The sequence below is a fragment of the Telmatherina bonti genome (genome assembly GCF_933228915.1).
Source record: "Telmatherina bonti genome assembly, chromosome: 21".
In the NCBI taxonomy this organism is placed as follows: Eukaryota; Metazoa; Chordata; class Actinopteri; order Atheriniformes; family Telmatherinidae; genus Telmatherina; species Telmatherina bonti.
Window position 1 is genome coordinate 18,355,075 of NC_136630.1, and position 14,980 is coordinate 18,370,054.

Below are 14,980 nucleotides of genomic sequence, written 5' to 3' on the forward strand. Positions count from 1 at the left end.
CCAAGGATACAAATGGGGATTAGGGAAGGAAAAGCCTCTGGTGAAATACATCTCTTTCTGTTTCTTTCTTTCTTTATTCTGAGGCTTTGTCTCCCTGAACCCCTTGTTTTTTCTTTCCTTGAGACGGAGTGGCCTCTTGTCTAACTGTGAGCATATAAATGATGCTATCAAGGTACCTCTCTGGACCCAGAGATGTAGAAAGGCTTGAATAGAGTCTGAGAGCCTCAGTTCTCCTGGCGTTGAGAATAATCCTTAAATAGCTACACCTTTCTGGTGAATTTTGTGCTTCAATAAATGTATATAATGCTGTTAAATCTGGGGTCACTGCTGTGCAACAATGGTGTCTCAGTGGTTGATTCACTATAAAATTAGGAATATCTAAAATGGTGCAAAAGTACAACCTTGTCCTTGTATGCAACATAGTTTTCTTTTTTCACTTCCAGCTCTTTTAGCAGCAGATTGACCAGTTCACTGCTGTGCAGCATCACCAGGGATTACGGGGTGACTTCTGCTATGCTTTTCAAGCATGACCAGAAGGCTTGGCCAGTTTTGACCTGAATAGAAGTTCTGAATGAGAGGATGGCATTGAAATTCAGGATGTTGTTACTCTCAGTCACTAATGTCTCTCTTTAGATGATCACATCCTTTCTTTTGGGCCTCTCATCTAACTGTCTCATCCTCTGACAGGCGTTAAGTCAGTGAACACACTTGCTTGGAATTGTACCATCCAAAAAATCCTGTCCAATTTTCTGTATAAGGGCAAATATAATGTTGTTTGAAGGATATGTAACCATGTTTTTATGCAGTAGATTAGTGTCACTTTCCATTTTTCATTCTATTATGGTAAAAATATGTCTATGACATTGACCTCTCTGTTTATTTTTCTCTCTTACAGGAAAGACTGGTCAGCCTGGAGTGAAGGGTCACTGAACTCAGACACTTTCCTTCTACTGACTGTCAGCTATACACACATAGGAGAAATTTAGACTAACAGACGCATCTATCCAGAGACACATACACTGAGTTGCTCCCAGTGCCTCTTAGGCACACACTCAAAATCTCAGCTTTGAATCGGCGCAGACACACATTCAGACACTGGCCCATTGAGCAGGATGAGGGAACCTTGGAGATGCCTGCTGGGCCTGTTTCTTTTGGTATGCTCAGCCTCCGCTCACAGTGCCACCAATCCCTTTGTAGGGCAGCAAACCCCTCTAGACCCTTGCTATGACGATACCGGGGCAGCAAGGCGCTGTATCCCTGAATTCATCAATGCTGCCTTTGGCAAGGAGGTGTCGGTGTCCAGTGTCTGTGGCCGGCCGCCATCCCGCTCCTGCAGTGTGGTGGAGCGTGGTGATGAGCGACCTTCTGTTCGTGCATGCCAAATCTGTGATGCAGCCGACCCCCGCCGGGCCCACCCAGCTTCCTACCTCACTGACCACGACTCAGCCCACAACCTTACCTGTTGGCAATCAGAGAATCTGAATACCTCTCCACACAATGTGACACTCACCCTTTCACTTGGTAAAAAGTTTGAGATCACCTATGTCAGCCTGCAGTTCTGCTCACCCCGGCCTGACTCCCTGGCCATATACAAAAGCATGGACTATGGCAAAACCTGGATGCCCTACCAGTTTTACTCGTCACAGTGCCGGCGTATGTACAACAGGCCCAACAAAGCAACCATTACCAAACAGAACGAGCAGGAGGCTCTTTGCACAGATGGCCACACTGACCTCTACCCACTTTCTGGAGGGCTCATTGCTTTCAGCACTCTGGATGGACGGCCCTCTGGTAAAGACTTTGACAACAGCCCAGTCCTTCAGGACTGGGTGACTGTTACTGATATTCGTGTTGTCTTCAGCCGGCCCCAGCTACCTCGAGAACTTGTAATGGGGACTGGAAGCACTGGAGGAAGGGACGATGACCCCATGGCAGTAACGTCAACACTGCCAACATATTTCTATGCAGTGGGAGACTTCCAGGTGGGCGGGAGGTGTAAATGCAATGGCCATGCTTCACGCTGTCTGAAAGACAAGGAAGGCAAACTGGTGTGTGATTGCAAACACAACACAGAAGGGCCTGAATGCGACCGCTGCAAGCCCTTTCACTATGACCGACCATGGCAGAGGGCCAATGCTCGCGAGGCCAACGAATGCCTGCGTAAGTCCTCCCCCTATTTGTCATTCATTATGTGCTTTTTAACATTTTTTAGATTTTACTCTCACAGAATGATTAATACAATTATCTTACATTAAAGATATTTCATTCTATATTAGTTGTGCAACCAAAATTGCAATTTAAAATGAATATTTGTAAATGAAAGGAGTTTATATGTTACACCTTTTATTGCTAGACATTTTCACTTCTTCTTTTTAGGATACTAAGAACAGCTGTGTAAAATTAGGCCAACTAACTGAATTAATACAATAAAGGAAAGGGAGAACAGGGCAGAAAAAACAAGATTTAACCAAAAAAAAAATCTTTGTTTGAATGACATAATGGTCATTAATAGTGTTGTTTTATACCGGAACGATTTGTGTTTATTCAGGTGAAAAATTGTAGTACCAAGCAGCAATTTCACTGGCAAGTCTGGCAGTACCTTTGACAACACAAACCTATGTGTTGCTTTCAGTTCCAATCATCCTTCTGCATTTTCAAAGACTACTGGTTTCAACTGAATTTTGTTTTTTTGGACTATGAAAAACTCTTTTGCACAAGCAAGTCTAAACAGCAGATTACAACATCTTGACTCACTGGCACACTGCTACAGCTTAGTCATACAAGAATGTTATTTGGCAGTGTTTGTCTTTACCTCAAGATATGTTCTATAAAAGTCATCCAGACTTGCTCTGAAAGTTTGCCAAGAAAAATTACTGCAATTTCTGTGGCAATTTTTGTAAATGGATTATCTTTGTATTGGATTATGATCTTCCATGATTAAAGTTTTTGATGTGATATTTCATGCATAGATGAGTTTAGTGGCTTTGCAAAGCTTTTGGATCAATGTTAATTAGCAGACTTTTTTTTCCATTTATTTTTACCTCTAACGTGTTGCTATTTCTTTGGTGGTCATTTTTACAGCATTTCTCTGTTGATACATATAGGTACACAGAGGTGGACTTAATTCAGGTCAATTTTGCTTGTCATAAAAATTTGTTAGAGTAGGAAAATGAAACCATATTAGAACCACTGTCCCCATTTTAACCTTTACCCATAATGAAATAAAATTACAGCCACAGAGGAAAAAACACACCAGTAGAACATTGAAACACATTGTATATTTTTCTAACGTGTTGTAATTGCCTAGTGAGCTAACCTGAGCTCATATTTAGCACTGAACAGTGCCAAATCTGTTTAAAGGGGGCTGAGAGTGACAGAGCTAGAGGGGCAAAACCATTTAGGCATTTTAACAGCCAACAAATTCATCCTTTCCTTATTTGGTGCTCTGAAATCATCCGTGTTAACCTTTTGCTTCTCATGCATCTCTGAAACCCTCATTTACTCAGCCTGCAGATAAAAGTAACCACACACTGTATCCCAGTGTTGATACAGTACAGTTTATTCCCAGCTAGTTGCACGCTATACCTGATCATACATCTGAACATGCCAAAAAGTCAGTCCCAGTTGTCCCAAATTTCATGTTCTGCCTCTTTATGGTTTATTCTGGTGGAACTGCATCCTGAAACTATCCTTAAAGTAGCTGGAGGGCCTTGAAAAGTCTCAATTTTTAAAACGGCACTAAATGTTGTGTTGAGTTCTCAGCTGTTTTTCTTCCTGACACGGTGCAAATGTAGGGGCAGTAGTGTTTGCTCAGAGGCATACCACTGTGCCAGGGGAGGCATGGGTATTTAGATAGGAAAAATGAGCAAAACTGGCAAGTTACAGAGGTGAGGTGTCCCCATGAGGTCTTTGGAGTGTTTTAGTTGGAGGGGTCATGATCCTTTTTTGCATTGATGATGAAGTTATGTTGACTTGGTTTGAGGATAATAAATAAAAAAAGTAGGTTTTTTTCATCCTATTACTAAATCAGCCACCGCTTTAAAAATTATTTGCTTTAGGCCTTTTTCAAAATCTTTTCTGAAGATAATTACAAGGTTTTGCTCCCACTTTTCTCTGTCTTGACTTGAATTTTAACATTGGCGACAAGAACACTATCTATCTGGCTCATTTCAATGGTTTTTCTAAATGTTTGACTTGCCCTGCACCAAGATTACTCTCTGCCGTCTTGGCAAGCTCATGCACATGTAGTTTCCAGACACGGCACAAGCCGTGCACACACAGGCCCATCTGCCGCCTCCCTCTCTATGAATCCTGCCTCAAGACGTTAGTTTACAAATCTATGCTGAAGTAGTCAGGGAGTACAGCCTCATAAAGAAGCATATCTGTTTGCATTGAGAGAGACATGATGGAAAAGTCTGTGATTTATCTGCCTCCTAGTTTGAGCCACAGGGCAGAATGAGGAAACAGATGGATGAGAGCTGTTTGGTTTCTGGTTGTGATGGAATATTGGCTTTTCTGCTGGCATGGTTGATGCTGTAATGTAAATACTTTATGTTGACTTAAAAATGTGAGACCCTATATCATGCCATTAATAAAGTCTGCCAAAGTCACTGTATAAGATGAAGAGGCCTCTTGTGGAGTCAATGACAATGTGACATCCTGAGTAGATGATAATTTATGGTGCCTTAGTAGCTCTCGGCTCTTGGCTATGTCTGAAACCATCTTGGCCCCGCTTGGCTGCGGCACCAAGCTGTTCTATTTTGCAGCCCTTCCTCACTCTCATTTGTACTCAAACTGCAGGAAGTCCAGAGCACTGCTCTGCGACGCTACAAGCTCAAGGCCAGACACTATCCATCCCTAATGGACCAGCCAAGCCATGCGTGCTCCCAGTGTTTCACCAGAAACACTGGCATGCATTCATAACTTGAACTACGAAGGTCATGTGAAGACTATTTGAATTGCCAGAAGTGCAGGTGAGTCTGGTGGAGTCTGTTGTAGTGTTTGGGTGTGGTGCTGAAAATTTTGAATAGGAAATTTGACATCTTGTGTCCACCAGGGAATGAGTGATATGGTGCTCTGTTTTCATGCAAGAATGGGAGTTTCCTTTGAAATTAAACCAATCAAGCATATAACTATTCATGGTAGAGTTTCATTATACATCTGATCATGTCATCACCTGTAGGAAACCACACAAATATGGTTACTACTTCTGAAGTTATTGCCTGCTATGTAATAAATGCTATTAGATCATGTCTGCTACAGTAATGAAACAGTGGTTATGTTCAAATGTGAGTTAAAGAGCAGAAGTTCCAGCAAAATATAGAGATTTTTAAGTTGCAAGTGTGTTGAAGAATTTAAAGGGGACTTTTGTGGCTTTTCAGTAGGTTCAGGTTTTTTATTTTCCTCAAATTTTTTTTGTTTGGTTTTTCTTTTATTTTTTTTAACTATTAGCTAGAATTGGGGGGGGTATCGACAGATGGGTTCCCTAGGAAAGTATTGTGATACACCAGACGAGTGTGTGGTTGTGTTTTAGAGGAAGAAGCCAACCAGGAACACATGCTCAGGCTCATGGCTCAGATGAGCTTGGTAACAGAGCTGGAAACTGTGAAGACCATATAAGTACCCCCCCCCACCCTACAAAAACCCCTCTCTACATCTCCCTCACTGACAAGGGACAGATGGTCATTTGATGCTGATTAGAATTTCAAAACAGACCTCTCCCACCGCCATCGCATCTCAAGGGCATCCAAAGGTCAAGCCAATGTTCCATCCATAGAGAACATTTTTCAAGATGTTTCTTAGGCGATTGAGAAATGACCTAATCTTTAAACACACTGCATGCAGAACCACGGCAGTTTGTGAGGTTGAATGTTTTGGGTAACATGAACAGCACTTGATTTTTATAGTTTCCCAATCTTAGCATGGGGAGAAGGATTTGTGTGTGTGTGTGTGTGTGTGTGTGTGTGTGTGTGTGTGTGTGTGTGTGTGTGTGTGTGTGTGTGTGTGTGTGTGTGTGTGTGTGTGTGTGTTTTATCCTTGCAACACAATGTTGTTTGGTTTAGAGTAAAACAAAGCCAACCTCACCAGAGACTGTTTGAGCTTAAAGAATTCAGATATTCAGAACACAGCATAATGATGTTCAGCTGAAATGTTGTTAGCATTCCCTAGAGGCCATTATGATATGAAGCCAGGCCTGCATCAACATTACAGCCTGTATGTGCCATGTTCTCTTTTTCACTAAGTGACTTAAAGAGCCTCCCCTCCTTCTCCCAAATCAGATGCCTGTCACCTCCAAGCTAACAGGGAACGAACACTCAGTTACTTATAGTTCAACTTGAAAATAGCAGGAGGCGTTTTTTTTGTGTGTGTGGATGAGTGTATACATTGAAGAAAGTTGCTGAGTGACAAAAAAAAAACCAACAAATTTTGAAAGCAGAGGTCTTCTGCTTTCACATAATTGCACAGCCTCAAAATATTTTAAAATCATACCCCTCGGATGGTTGGTGTGAAGCAAAAGAGCAAGAGTGAAAAGGCTAACAAACGGAAAGTGCATGAGCTTTAACATTCAGTGTGTGTGTGTGTGTGTGTGTGTGTGTGTATAGTATAAGAATTTGAAGCAGTATAAAAATATTAGTTTTCATTACAGCTTTGATCTTTTCATTTATCAGTGTTTCAGTTTTGGTCTGTGTCCAGCCAATAAGAGACTGATGTGTTTGTTATTCTGAGAAAGGCTTTCTAGCAAGAGAGGAACACGATGAAACAGATGTTGAAGGGAGCAAAGTGTCAAACGACAGCATTAGTGTCAGTGAGGGTAAATGCTGGATCCTGGAGAAATGCTTTTGCCTGTCTGAGGCCGAGTTTGTGGTTTGCGTGCACATTTATTTGTCTGCATATCTCTGTACATTTGTTCATGTGTAAGGGTCACATGTAATAATCTCCTGATGCGATAAAATGTTTCATCACAGTGCCAAAGCAAACTAGTGAATCTGCAGTGTGCCCACCCTGCTCTCTCAGGTCCACACTCACTCTCCCACAGATGGTAGCAATCACCTCCTGAGGTGCCCGTTACCACCAGTGCTCTCTTCTTCTACTTTCTTCATGTGTAACTCTTGTCAAAGATTAACTCTTTCCAGTTGTTTCTTTTCTTTTTTTTTTTTTTTTTTTCTAAAATCAGTTTCTTTTTTTCTGACTATTTGATGAATTCTTCTTGTTGTTATTTATATATACTGCTGCAAGCCTCTGTGCAGCATTGCCTGAGAAAATAATGTGGTTTTTGGCTGCCCACTAGTATTTCTGGTAGCTGCCAGATACAAAGATGATTTAGTGATAATATGTCCACCACTCCTTACCCCACCCTCCATTACACTATGTTGGCAGTTTTATTTGTTATACATATGTATGTTATCTTGCATTTCTTTTTACTGTTTGGCTTGATTCTAGGTAAAATACCTTCATGTTCAATCCTGAAAGTATGGCACCTGGCTGATGGCAACATGAAAAAATATCAGTTTTTTTGTGTCATAAAATCATGAGGTCCACTCAGGGCAAACATGAGGTGCCTTGGATCTTGGACTGAACACCTCTCTACACTGCAGTCCGCAATTTCAGCATCACTTCCATTGCTTCAAAAGAGCTTTTAAGGAGGTTTGAGCTGTAGTTTTCTTGCATTTTGGCAATCGTCTCAAGCCAAGCTTGTGAGTTTACACAGTATGTTCCATCTGTCACTTTCTATTTCTAAACCAGCCATGGCATCTCATGCATTGCCCCGAGTGGACCTTATGGTTGTATTTGCCAAAAGTAAAGCCAAACGTAGAGCAGTTACAGATTACCTTGGTTTATGCTGATCTCCCATGATAATATTATTGCACAACATCCTCCAAAGCTGCAGAACTTTGCTTGTGAAGAAAAATGAAGGAATGGGACAGACAAAAAGTGAAGGTAAAGACAGGACCAAGATAACAATGTTTAGATGTGGGGAAGTGAAGTAGACCGGTGAGAGTGAACGGAGCCAAGGACTCGACTCTCCACCGACACTAGGCCCCCCAGCCTGGCAACCCCCCAGGCTGGCAACCCTCCAGTGTAATCTTGTTAAAATCTTTGTCGGCCTGATGCCATGCAGAAAGAAAAAGAGGAGATGGAGAAAAGTATCGATGAGAGCAGAGGCTGAGGGATAAAACGAGGAAAATTACTTATAGGTGGCCAGAAAGAGTATTTGAAATGGGGGTCTTATGAAAGTAAGAGGAAGAAAGGTCGGAGGAGGAAGCTTATTGGAGGGTTGGAAGAGGAATTAAGGGGACTCCAAGTTCAAAAGGGCTCCCAAGAGCCTGCTCTTAAGCCCACGGCATGAGGCTAACCACAAAAACCAGCAGAAGGAAGGAAGAGCTGAGATGTGGTATCAAGGCTAGAAGTGAAAGACGTGTCTGTGTGGATGTAGAGGAAAGAGCAACTGGAGCTAAAGTAGCTTTGTTAAGGCGAGGCAGAAGCAAAATGTAAATACACCCAGCAGGGCTTCAGAGTTGTAGTTTCCTGTTAGTCCTCTTGGAGTTCTTAAATCATTTTCTCAGCTTGTTGTCCACAGCTCATTAGATCTTACAGAAAAGCAGAGCGTACATCCGTTTAAACTTGGTTCACCCTTTTTAGTGACTTGAATTATTTGGTCCCCATCATTTGTGAGAGGTTACTACCTCTCGAGCAAGTCTATGATGGGTGCAAAAATGTGTGTGTGTGTGTGTGTGTGTGTGTGTCTGCACTGTACACTGCCTTGGCTATAATGAGGAGCTAATTAACCGGGTGTTCCCCTCCGTGCCCTGAGCAGGTGGCTGGAGCAGCCAGGTGGAACCCAGCCCAAACACACAACACATACACAGTGAAAAAAAGTGTGTATGCATACACACATGCACACACACACACACACACACATCATGGCAAAAGCCCAAGAGTAGAGTCTGTTTGGCCAGGCGGAGAGAGCACCCAAGGGGGGCAGCAGCAGGTCTGGACCATGGCTTGGGCCAAGAGGGTAAAGGTGGCGGTGTGAACACTCCAATTTTCAAGGACCAATTTTAGCCATGGGATTTGGGTTTTGCACAGGCATCCAAAATCAATTGGCTGTGCTTACTGGCTTGGCTTTGTTCAAGTTGGAGGAAAAATTAGGTTAGATTTATCCCTGACATATGGAGGGAAAAGGAGAAGCAGTGCACTCCACAAACACACTTGCGTTTTATTTGTTGAGTCTTAAAGGGCCAATTTGTCATAGCACACTTGACAGATCAACCAGTGAGTTTGTTCAGAGCACATTTACATCTTGAGGCACCTGTTATTATAGCTGAAATAGAAGTGTGTTGTTCCACTCCAAGTCTGCCTTCCTTTGAAAAAAATTCTATACTTGTAAAAAGAAGAAAGGCTTGCCCAGAGCAGACTGAAAACTGATAACTGTTGTACAAACTGTGGAGGAGAAAATACGGTGAAACAGTCATCTGATATTTTCCAAGATGCTTTTCCTCTTTTCCTTCCATCCCTTCTTTTTTTTTTGTCTCAGCATTTATCTGTTCAACAAGCTTGTTTGTTGTTCAATTTCCACGACAACTTGAGAAATCAGCTTTATCCATCCTTGAATTGGGCGCTCACCCATGAAGCGGCCACAGTCAGTTGAAGATCAGAGATTCTCCACTGACTTTCCGCCACCCACAGAACTTCTTTCCACCATGACGTTTTTTTTTTTTTTTTTTTTTATCCCTCCAATGGATAAGAAATTGTGTTTTTCAAAGCAGCAGTGAGACTTTGATGTGTGAATGAATTGGAAAAATGGCCTTCAACAGTGTTCAGTTATACCTCCTGAGCCTAATTTGGATGGCAGAGTAGGGGGTGGCAGGTTGATGGGAGGTGGGGTGTCAGGATGTGTGTGCACAGCACTTCAAAACAAACCCATAAACATTCCAGGATCTTTGGGCAGCTGTAGCTCTGAGCTGGAGCTGACTGCATTCAGGGAGAAGACCATAGAAACCGTACAAACATTTTTCATAACAATTCTGTTTAGCTCACATATAATAGTGTTTCTTGACCTCATTTAATTTATGTCATCCTCTTTCTGATCGTGATACCGAACTACTACTTATGCCAAACTAATATTTCCCAACTTTTCTGTCACAAAGTATGTGGCTGGTGTTAAAGCCATCATCACAGTTACACATGCTAAACCATTTAAAGGTTAAACTGGAGGAGCTTTCTTTACATTCTCCACACTTGAACATATCCTCTCTGACTTTAGAACTTTCTTGGCTGATCTTGTTGCATGGCCGTAAATCGAGAGGATTCCATGAGAAAGCCATTGGTTCCTCAGCTGGGGAGAAAATGTGATCCACCGCTTTCATGTTTCCCCACGAGGTGTTAATGGACACAAGTGCTCACAGCTGTGTGTGCGTTTGAGATGCTTGATCGCAATCACAGTTAAACCCCCCCCCCCCACTCCAACCTTGGCATTTCACTGGGGCTGGTGTTCTTTGTCAAATTGCCCTGAGAAGAAGTCAGGCAGGCTGTTCAATTGTTAACACACATGCACAAATACACCTAGAGAAAAGAACTAGTTGCATCTCCAATGTGTCAGTAATTTGCTGCATATTGCTTTACCAGTTAAAGCTGGTATTAACCACATCTCTCCTGCTAAGAACACACCAAACATGAAAGACTTTGAACTGAGTTTTCAAACTTCTTTCGGTATCCAACAAGCCATTGCTGTCTTAGAACTGCTTACACATTTACTTTGTACAATTCTCTGGGGTCAAGGGGCAGTTCTGATGTTGGGCTCTAGTTCATCAAAGCGGAGCCAAAAAATCCAGCAGTGTCTCTACACAAACAGTGCTGCCTTGATATGAATTTATACATAAAACAGCGCTTCATTAAGAGCAAAATTCCATACAAATTGAGCCACATAATAACCAGATGGAATTGGGAAACAGTCTGGGAATGTGCCCCCTACACCCCACTTTTTTTTCATTATTTTTTTCCAGGGTCTGGGAAGAGTGGGCCTCTTTCCCAACCAGGTGCCAGGCTTTGAGTGTGAATGGAGATGTGTATTGTTCAGTGCTGGCATTATAACTGCAAGGCATACCTTATTTTTTTTACTTGTTACTCTCTTAAAATGCAGCTTTTTTAAACATTGAATGTTTAACGCATGTTAAATTACGTCAGACATCGTTCAAAAATGGAGATTTAAAAAGCAAAAAGGTTAAAAATGCAAGTTAGATTGTAAGTGCTTACATGCTAAAACATATTTTACATTTGCATTTCAGTTAGGTTGATAATATATTAGTTTTATGTACAGTAACTATAAAGGAAAAGTCAACTGGATAACTTCAGGAAAGTGGGAAAAGATTTATTTAATCAACTTGGTTAAACAACTTGGTTAAAAAAAGACATTAAAGAATTAAGTACTGGTCATCACCAGTAGTCCTAGTTATATAAACATCTTATGGGTTACAGAAATCAAACATAAAACAGACCTTTTGCCATTTCCAGTGAAGTGCCCCCTATCAATGGCTAATTCAGCATCCACCTGTACAGTGAACTTTCTTGTCTCTTATTCTTATTGTGCTTCTTTGTTGAATCAGTGATGGTGCATGTTCAAAACAGCCAGTGTGTTTAAATCTGTTTTCTAACCTGTGAAGTGAAACTTTGCTGCAACTTCACAGCGTCCCAGATGAAAAAGTGGTATTGTGCTGTTTTTCAGCCTCAGGAAGAAAGCAGCGTCTTCAGAAATGCACATGATGTCATAATGTCATCAAACAAGTCCAGAAGGCAGAGTTTTAAAGTCAGAAAGTTATGTTATTCGCCATTAAAATTGTTGGTGTGTATACTTTAAATAAAAACAGTTGCAATAGTTTTTGACTCTCACAAACCCATGGTCAGTTCTCACAAAAGCAGAGAGGCAGACAGATGGCCGCCTGGTGGTGCAGAGTGGAGCAACTCCACCAGAAATCACAGGGGGCAATAGTGGAGTTTGAATGTTTAGGAAAATGTTATTTCTGCTATTTTTGGATGGTTTTAAACAACCTTGTTGTGGTGCATTAATTGCTACCAACTGGTGTCAAAATGCAGAAGCTCATTAGTGGACTGACTTAACTATGGCAACATAAAAGATGCATGAAAGGATGTGGGTGGCAACTTGTGACAACTCTTTTAAACGGATGTCCACCATTTGCATAGGGAAGGGAGCATAAATGTGCCTTAAACCTAGAGCCTTTAGCAGCATATCTGAGAGATATATAACCATGATTTATCAAAGAGAAAGGTTTTAAGCCTAGTCTCAAAGGTGCAGATGATGTCTGCTTCCCAAATTCAAACTAGGAGCGGATTCAACAAGAGAGGGGTCTGATAGCAGAAGACTCTGCCTCCCATTCTACTCTTAGAGATGCCAGGGACCTCAAGTAAACCTGCAGAGTTTGAAGTGCTCTGTTGTAAACTATGAGCTTTTTGATTTACAATAGAAATGGATTATAGAAAGCTTTTTATGTGAGGAAAAAAGTGTAGTTCTGGGATGGATTTAATTATTTTTTTAAACTATAATATAAGCAAATGGTCTGGCACAAAAATATTGTATAAAACATTTATTAATGAGAAATGGTGGGCACCAGTTTTAGTTACTTTTGGACAGAGCCAGGTTCTGTATTTACCGGTTTCCTCCATGACGGTGTGGTTGGACTACCTTCTTACAGTTTTCCTCTTCCTATGCCCATGCTAAGAAGAGAAATAAGGATGTGTATTGCACAAAAGGCCACACACAGAGATAAACATAAAATGCCTCCAGTTACCTACCTTTACTTGTTCCCTTTTTTGTGTCCTTGATTAATTGTAAATATTCAGTTATTCAAATCTATTTTCCTTAACGCACTCTCTTCTGACTACAGTTAACTAATGGGACCTTCATTTGGGATCCTCTAAAATCCTACTTAACCATAGCTGTTGAAATTTTTTTTATCAAAGTCTCTGCTGTTATTCACCTCTTTCTGATTTATCTGCAGATAATGTTGAACTGGCGCTAAGCTCTGCAATGGTTGACTTTAGAGTCACAGCCAAATTTTCAGTTTCCAGGTCTGACTCTGATTTAACCAGCAGAGGGTCTGGATCAAATGAGAAGAGGTGGTTTCACAACAGGCTGCTCGAATGCAAGCCCCACATGTCGAGATTGACCAGAGTTTATCGATAATGTCAAAGCTGGTGAACATAAAGGAATCAAGGGAAAAATTCACGAGCCAAGGTGACATGAAAGAGCTTGCTGTGTTTTCGGTGAGAAGGCCACATATATCCTGCTCGCCTCATTTAGAAGACGGCTAGCTCGAGCTCCCTCTTATCTGAATCTGTCTCACTTTTAATATATCTTACCAGTCTTTTCTCATCAGTGATTCATGAAATTAATGTCTCTCTTTCCAGAGATTAATAAGTAATGGGCTGGGAAAAGCCGAATTCATTAATTATGAAATGGAGAAAATGAGCTCTGCAAATATCACATATGATTGATGATCTCTGGAATAGCAGCAAGGCTTAGAGTTGAGGTCAAGATTATAAACCACTCACCATTATTCTGCTTTACTGGAAAATCTCTCCCTGCTCTTTTGTGTTATACTTTATGGTGATCACATGTTTTACTGCCTGTGCACATGAGAACATTTTATGTCTGTTAAATCATATTTTATAAAAAAAATAAATAAATAAAATAAAATCAGCACTTGTTTTGTTTTGATTCAGTAACAAAGCTTTTGTCTTCCCTCTGCAGCATGTAACTGCAACCTCCACGCCCGCCGCTGCCGATTCAACATGGAGCTGTACAAGCTGTCTGGGAGGAAAAGCGGAGGGGTCTGCATGAACTGTCGTCACAACACAGCTGGACGCCATTGCCACTACTGCAAGGAAGGCTTCTACAGAGACATGGCCAGACCCATCACTCACAGGAGAGCTTGCAAAGGTAATAAGAGCACGTTATGCTCAGAGTTGGACGTGTTTTTCTGCTCTTTGTTTCTTAATTTCCAATGGAGGTGACATCAGAGCCGTGGCAGTTCTTTTTGTGTTTGTGTGACAAATATGCCAACTCAAGTTATCATCAAAAAATGTATAACAGATGTGCTTTTCCAGGAAAAATATAACTAATTGTGTACTTATTTGAGAGATCACTTTAGGTTGTATCAGTCATTAATAAAGTAGCAAATATTTATTCATGTTTTCTTAAAATGTCAGACATATAAGCTCAGTTTGAGTTTTCACTTGGCAGTGTGCAGCGCTTAAAGAAAACAAGAGAAAACTGAGATGTTCGAGCCCTGTTAATACTGTTGTAACATGTCATTTCTGAGAAAGTGTAAAAAGAGCAAATGTGATAGGAAACACATGCAGTCATGGTAGCTTTCATTAAAAAATATCAGCATGCCTGATTTGGCATTGTATAGCAGAGAGAAATGAATTAATACTGTGCCTGAAGCTTTTCTGGCTATCCCATCAAATGCTTCTTCATTCCCCACACACCACATAATAGTATCTTTTCACCAAGGCATCTCTCATGGAAAAAAAGTGTTTTATTATTTCACATTTGCAGTGAATATTTTCAGCCAGATATTATCCTGGAAGCATTGCAAAAATCACATCAGTTTCCTGTACTTGTTGCTCAGAAAGATTTCAAATAAATAGCAGCAAAGGGGTGTTTTTCACCCCACGGATCTCAAAAAAAGTAAAGCAGCACTTAAAGAACATTAAAAGAAAGCATGAGTGAGATCTGCCAATGCTCGTAGCTGTTAAGATCTTTCGGCTGAAATTTCACAGCGTGAATCTGTTGTTGGCTTCTGCTCAGTTTTCCTTCTGTGGTTGGGGCAAGCTGTAACCCTACACTGGGAGGTTGGAAATGGCATATCAGGCCACATTTACCCATGTTTGCTGGGCTGAGATGTCAAACCGTTCATCATGCAATAGCTGAACCTCCACAGAAACTTGGTCACATACCTGA

The 14,980-nt window shown here is 41.2% G+C and overlaps 1 protein-coding gene across 1 annotated transcript in view; it reads left to right on the forward strand.

The window, feature by feature from the left end:
- Positions 1-1,112: 1,112 nt before the first annotated feature.
- ntn2 (netrin 2) overlaps positions 1,113-14,980 on the forward strand; it is a gene marked incomplete at its 5' end in the record, with an annotated part of 28,270 nt that continues 14,402 nt past the window's right edge. The window contains 2 exons of the mRNA XM_079261492.1: positions 1,113-2,160; positions 13,766-13,954. Of these exons, the coding sequence (XP_079117618.1) occupies positions 1,113-2,160; positions 13,766-13,954 (1,237 nt within the window). The remainder of the gene's footprint in view (positions 2,161-13,765; positions 13,955-14,980) is intronic.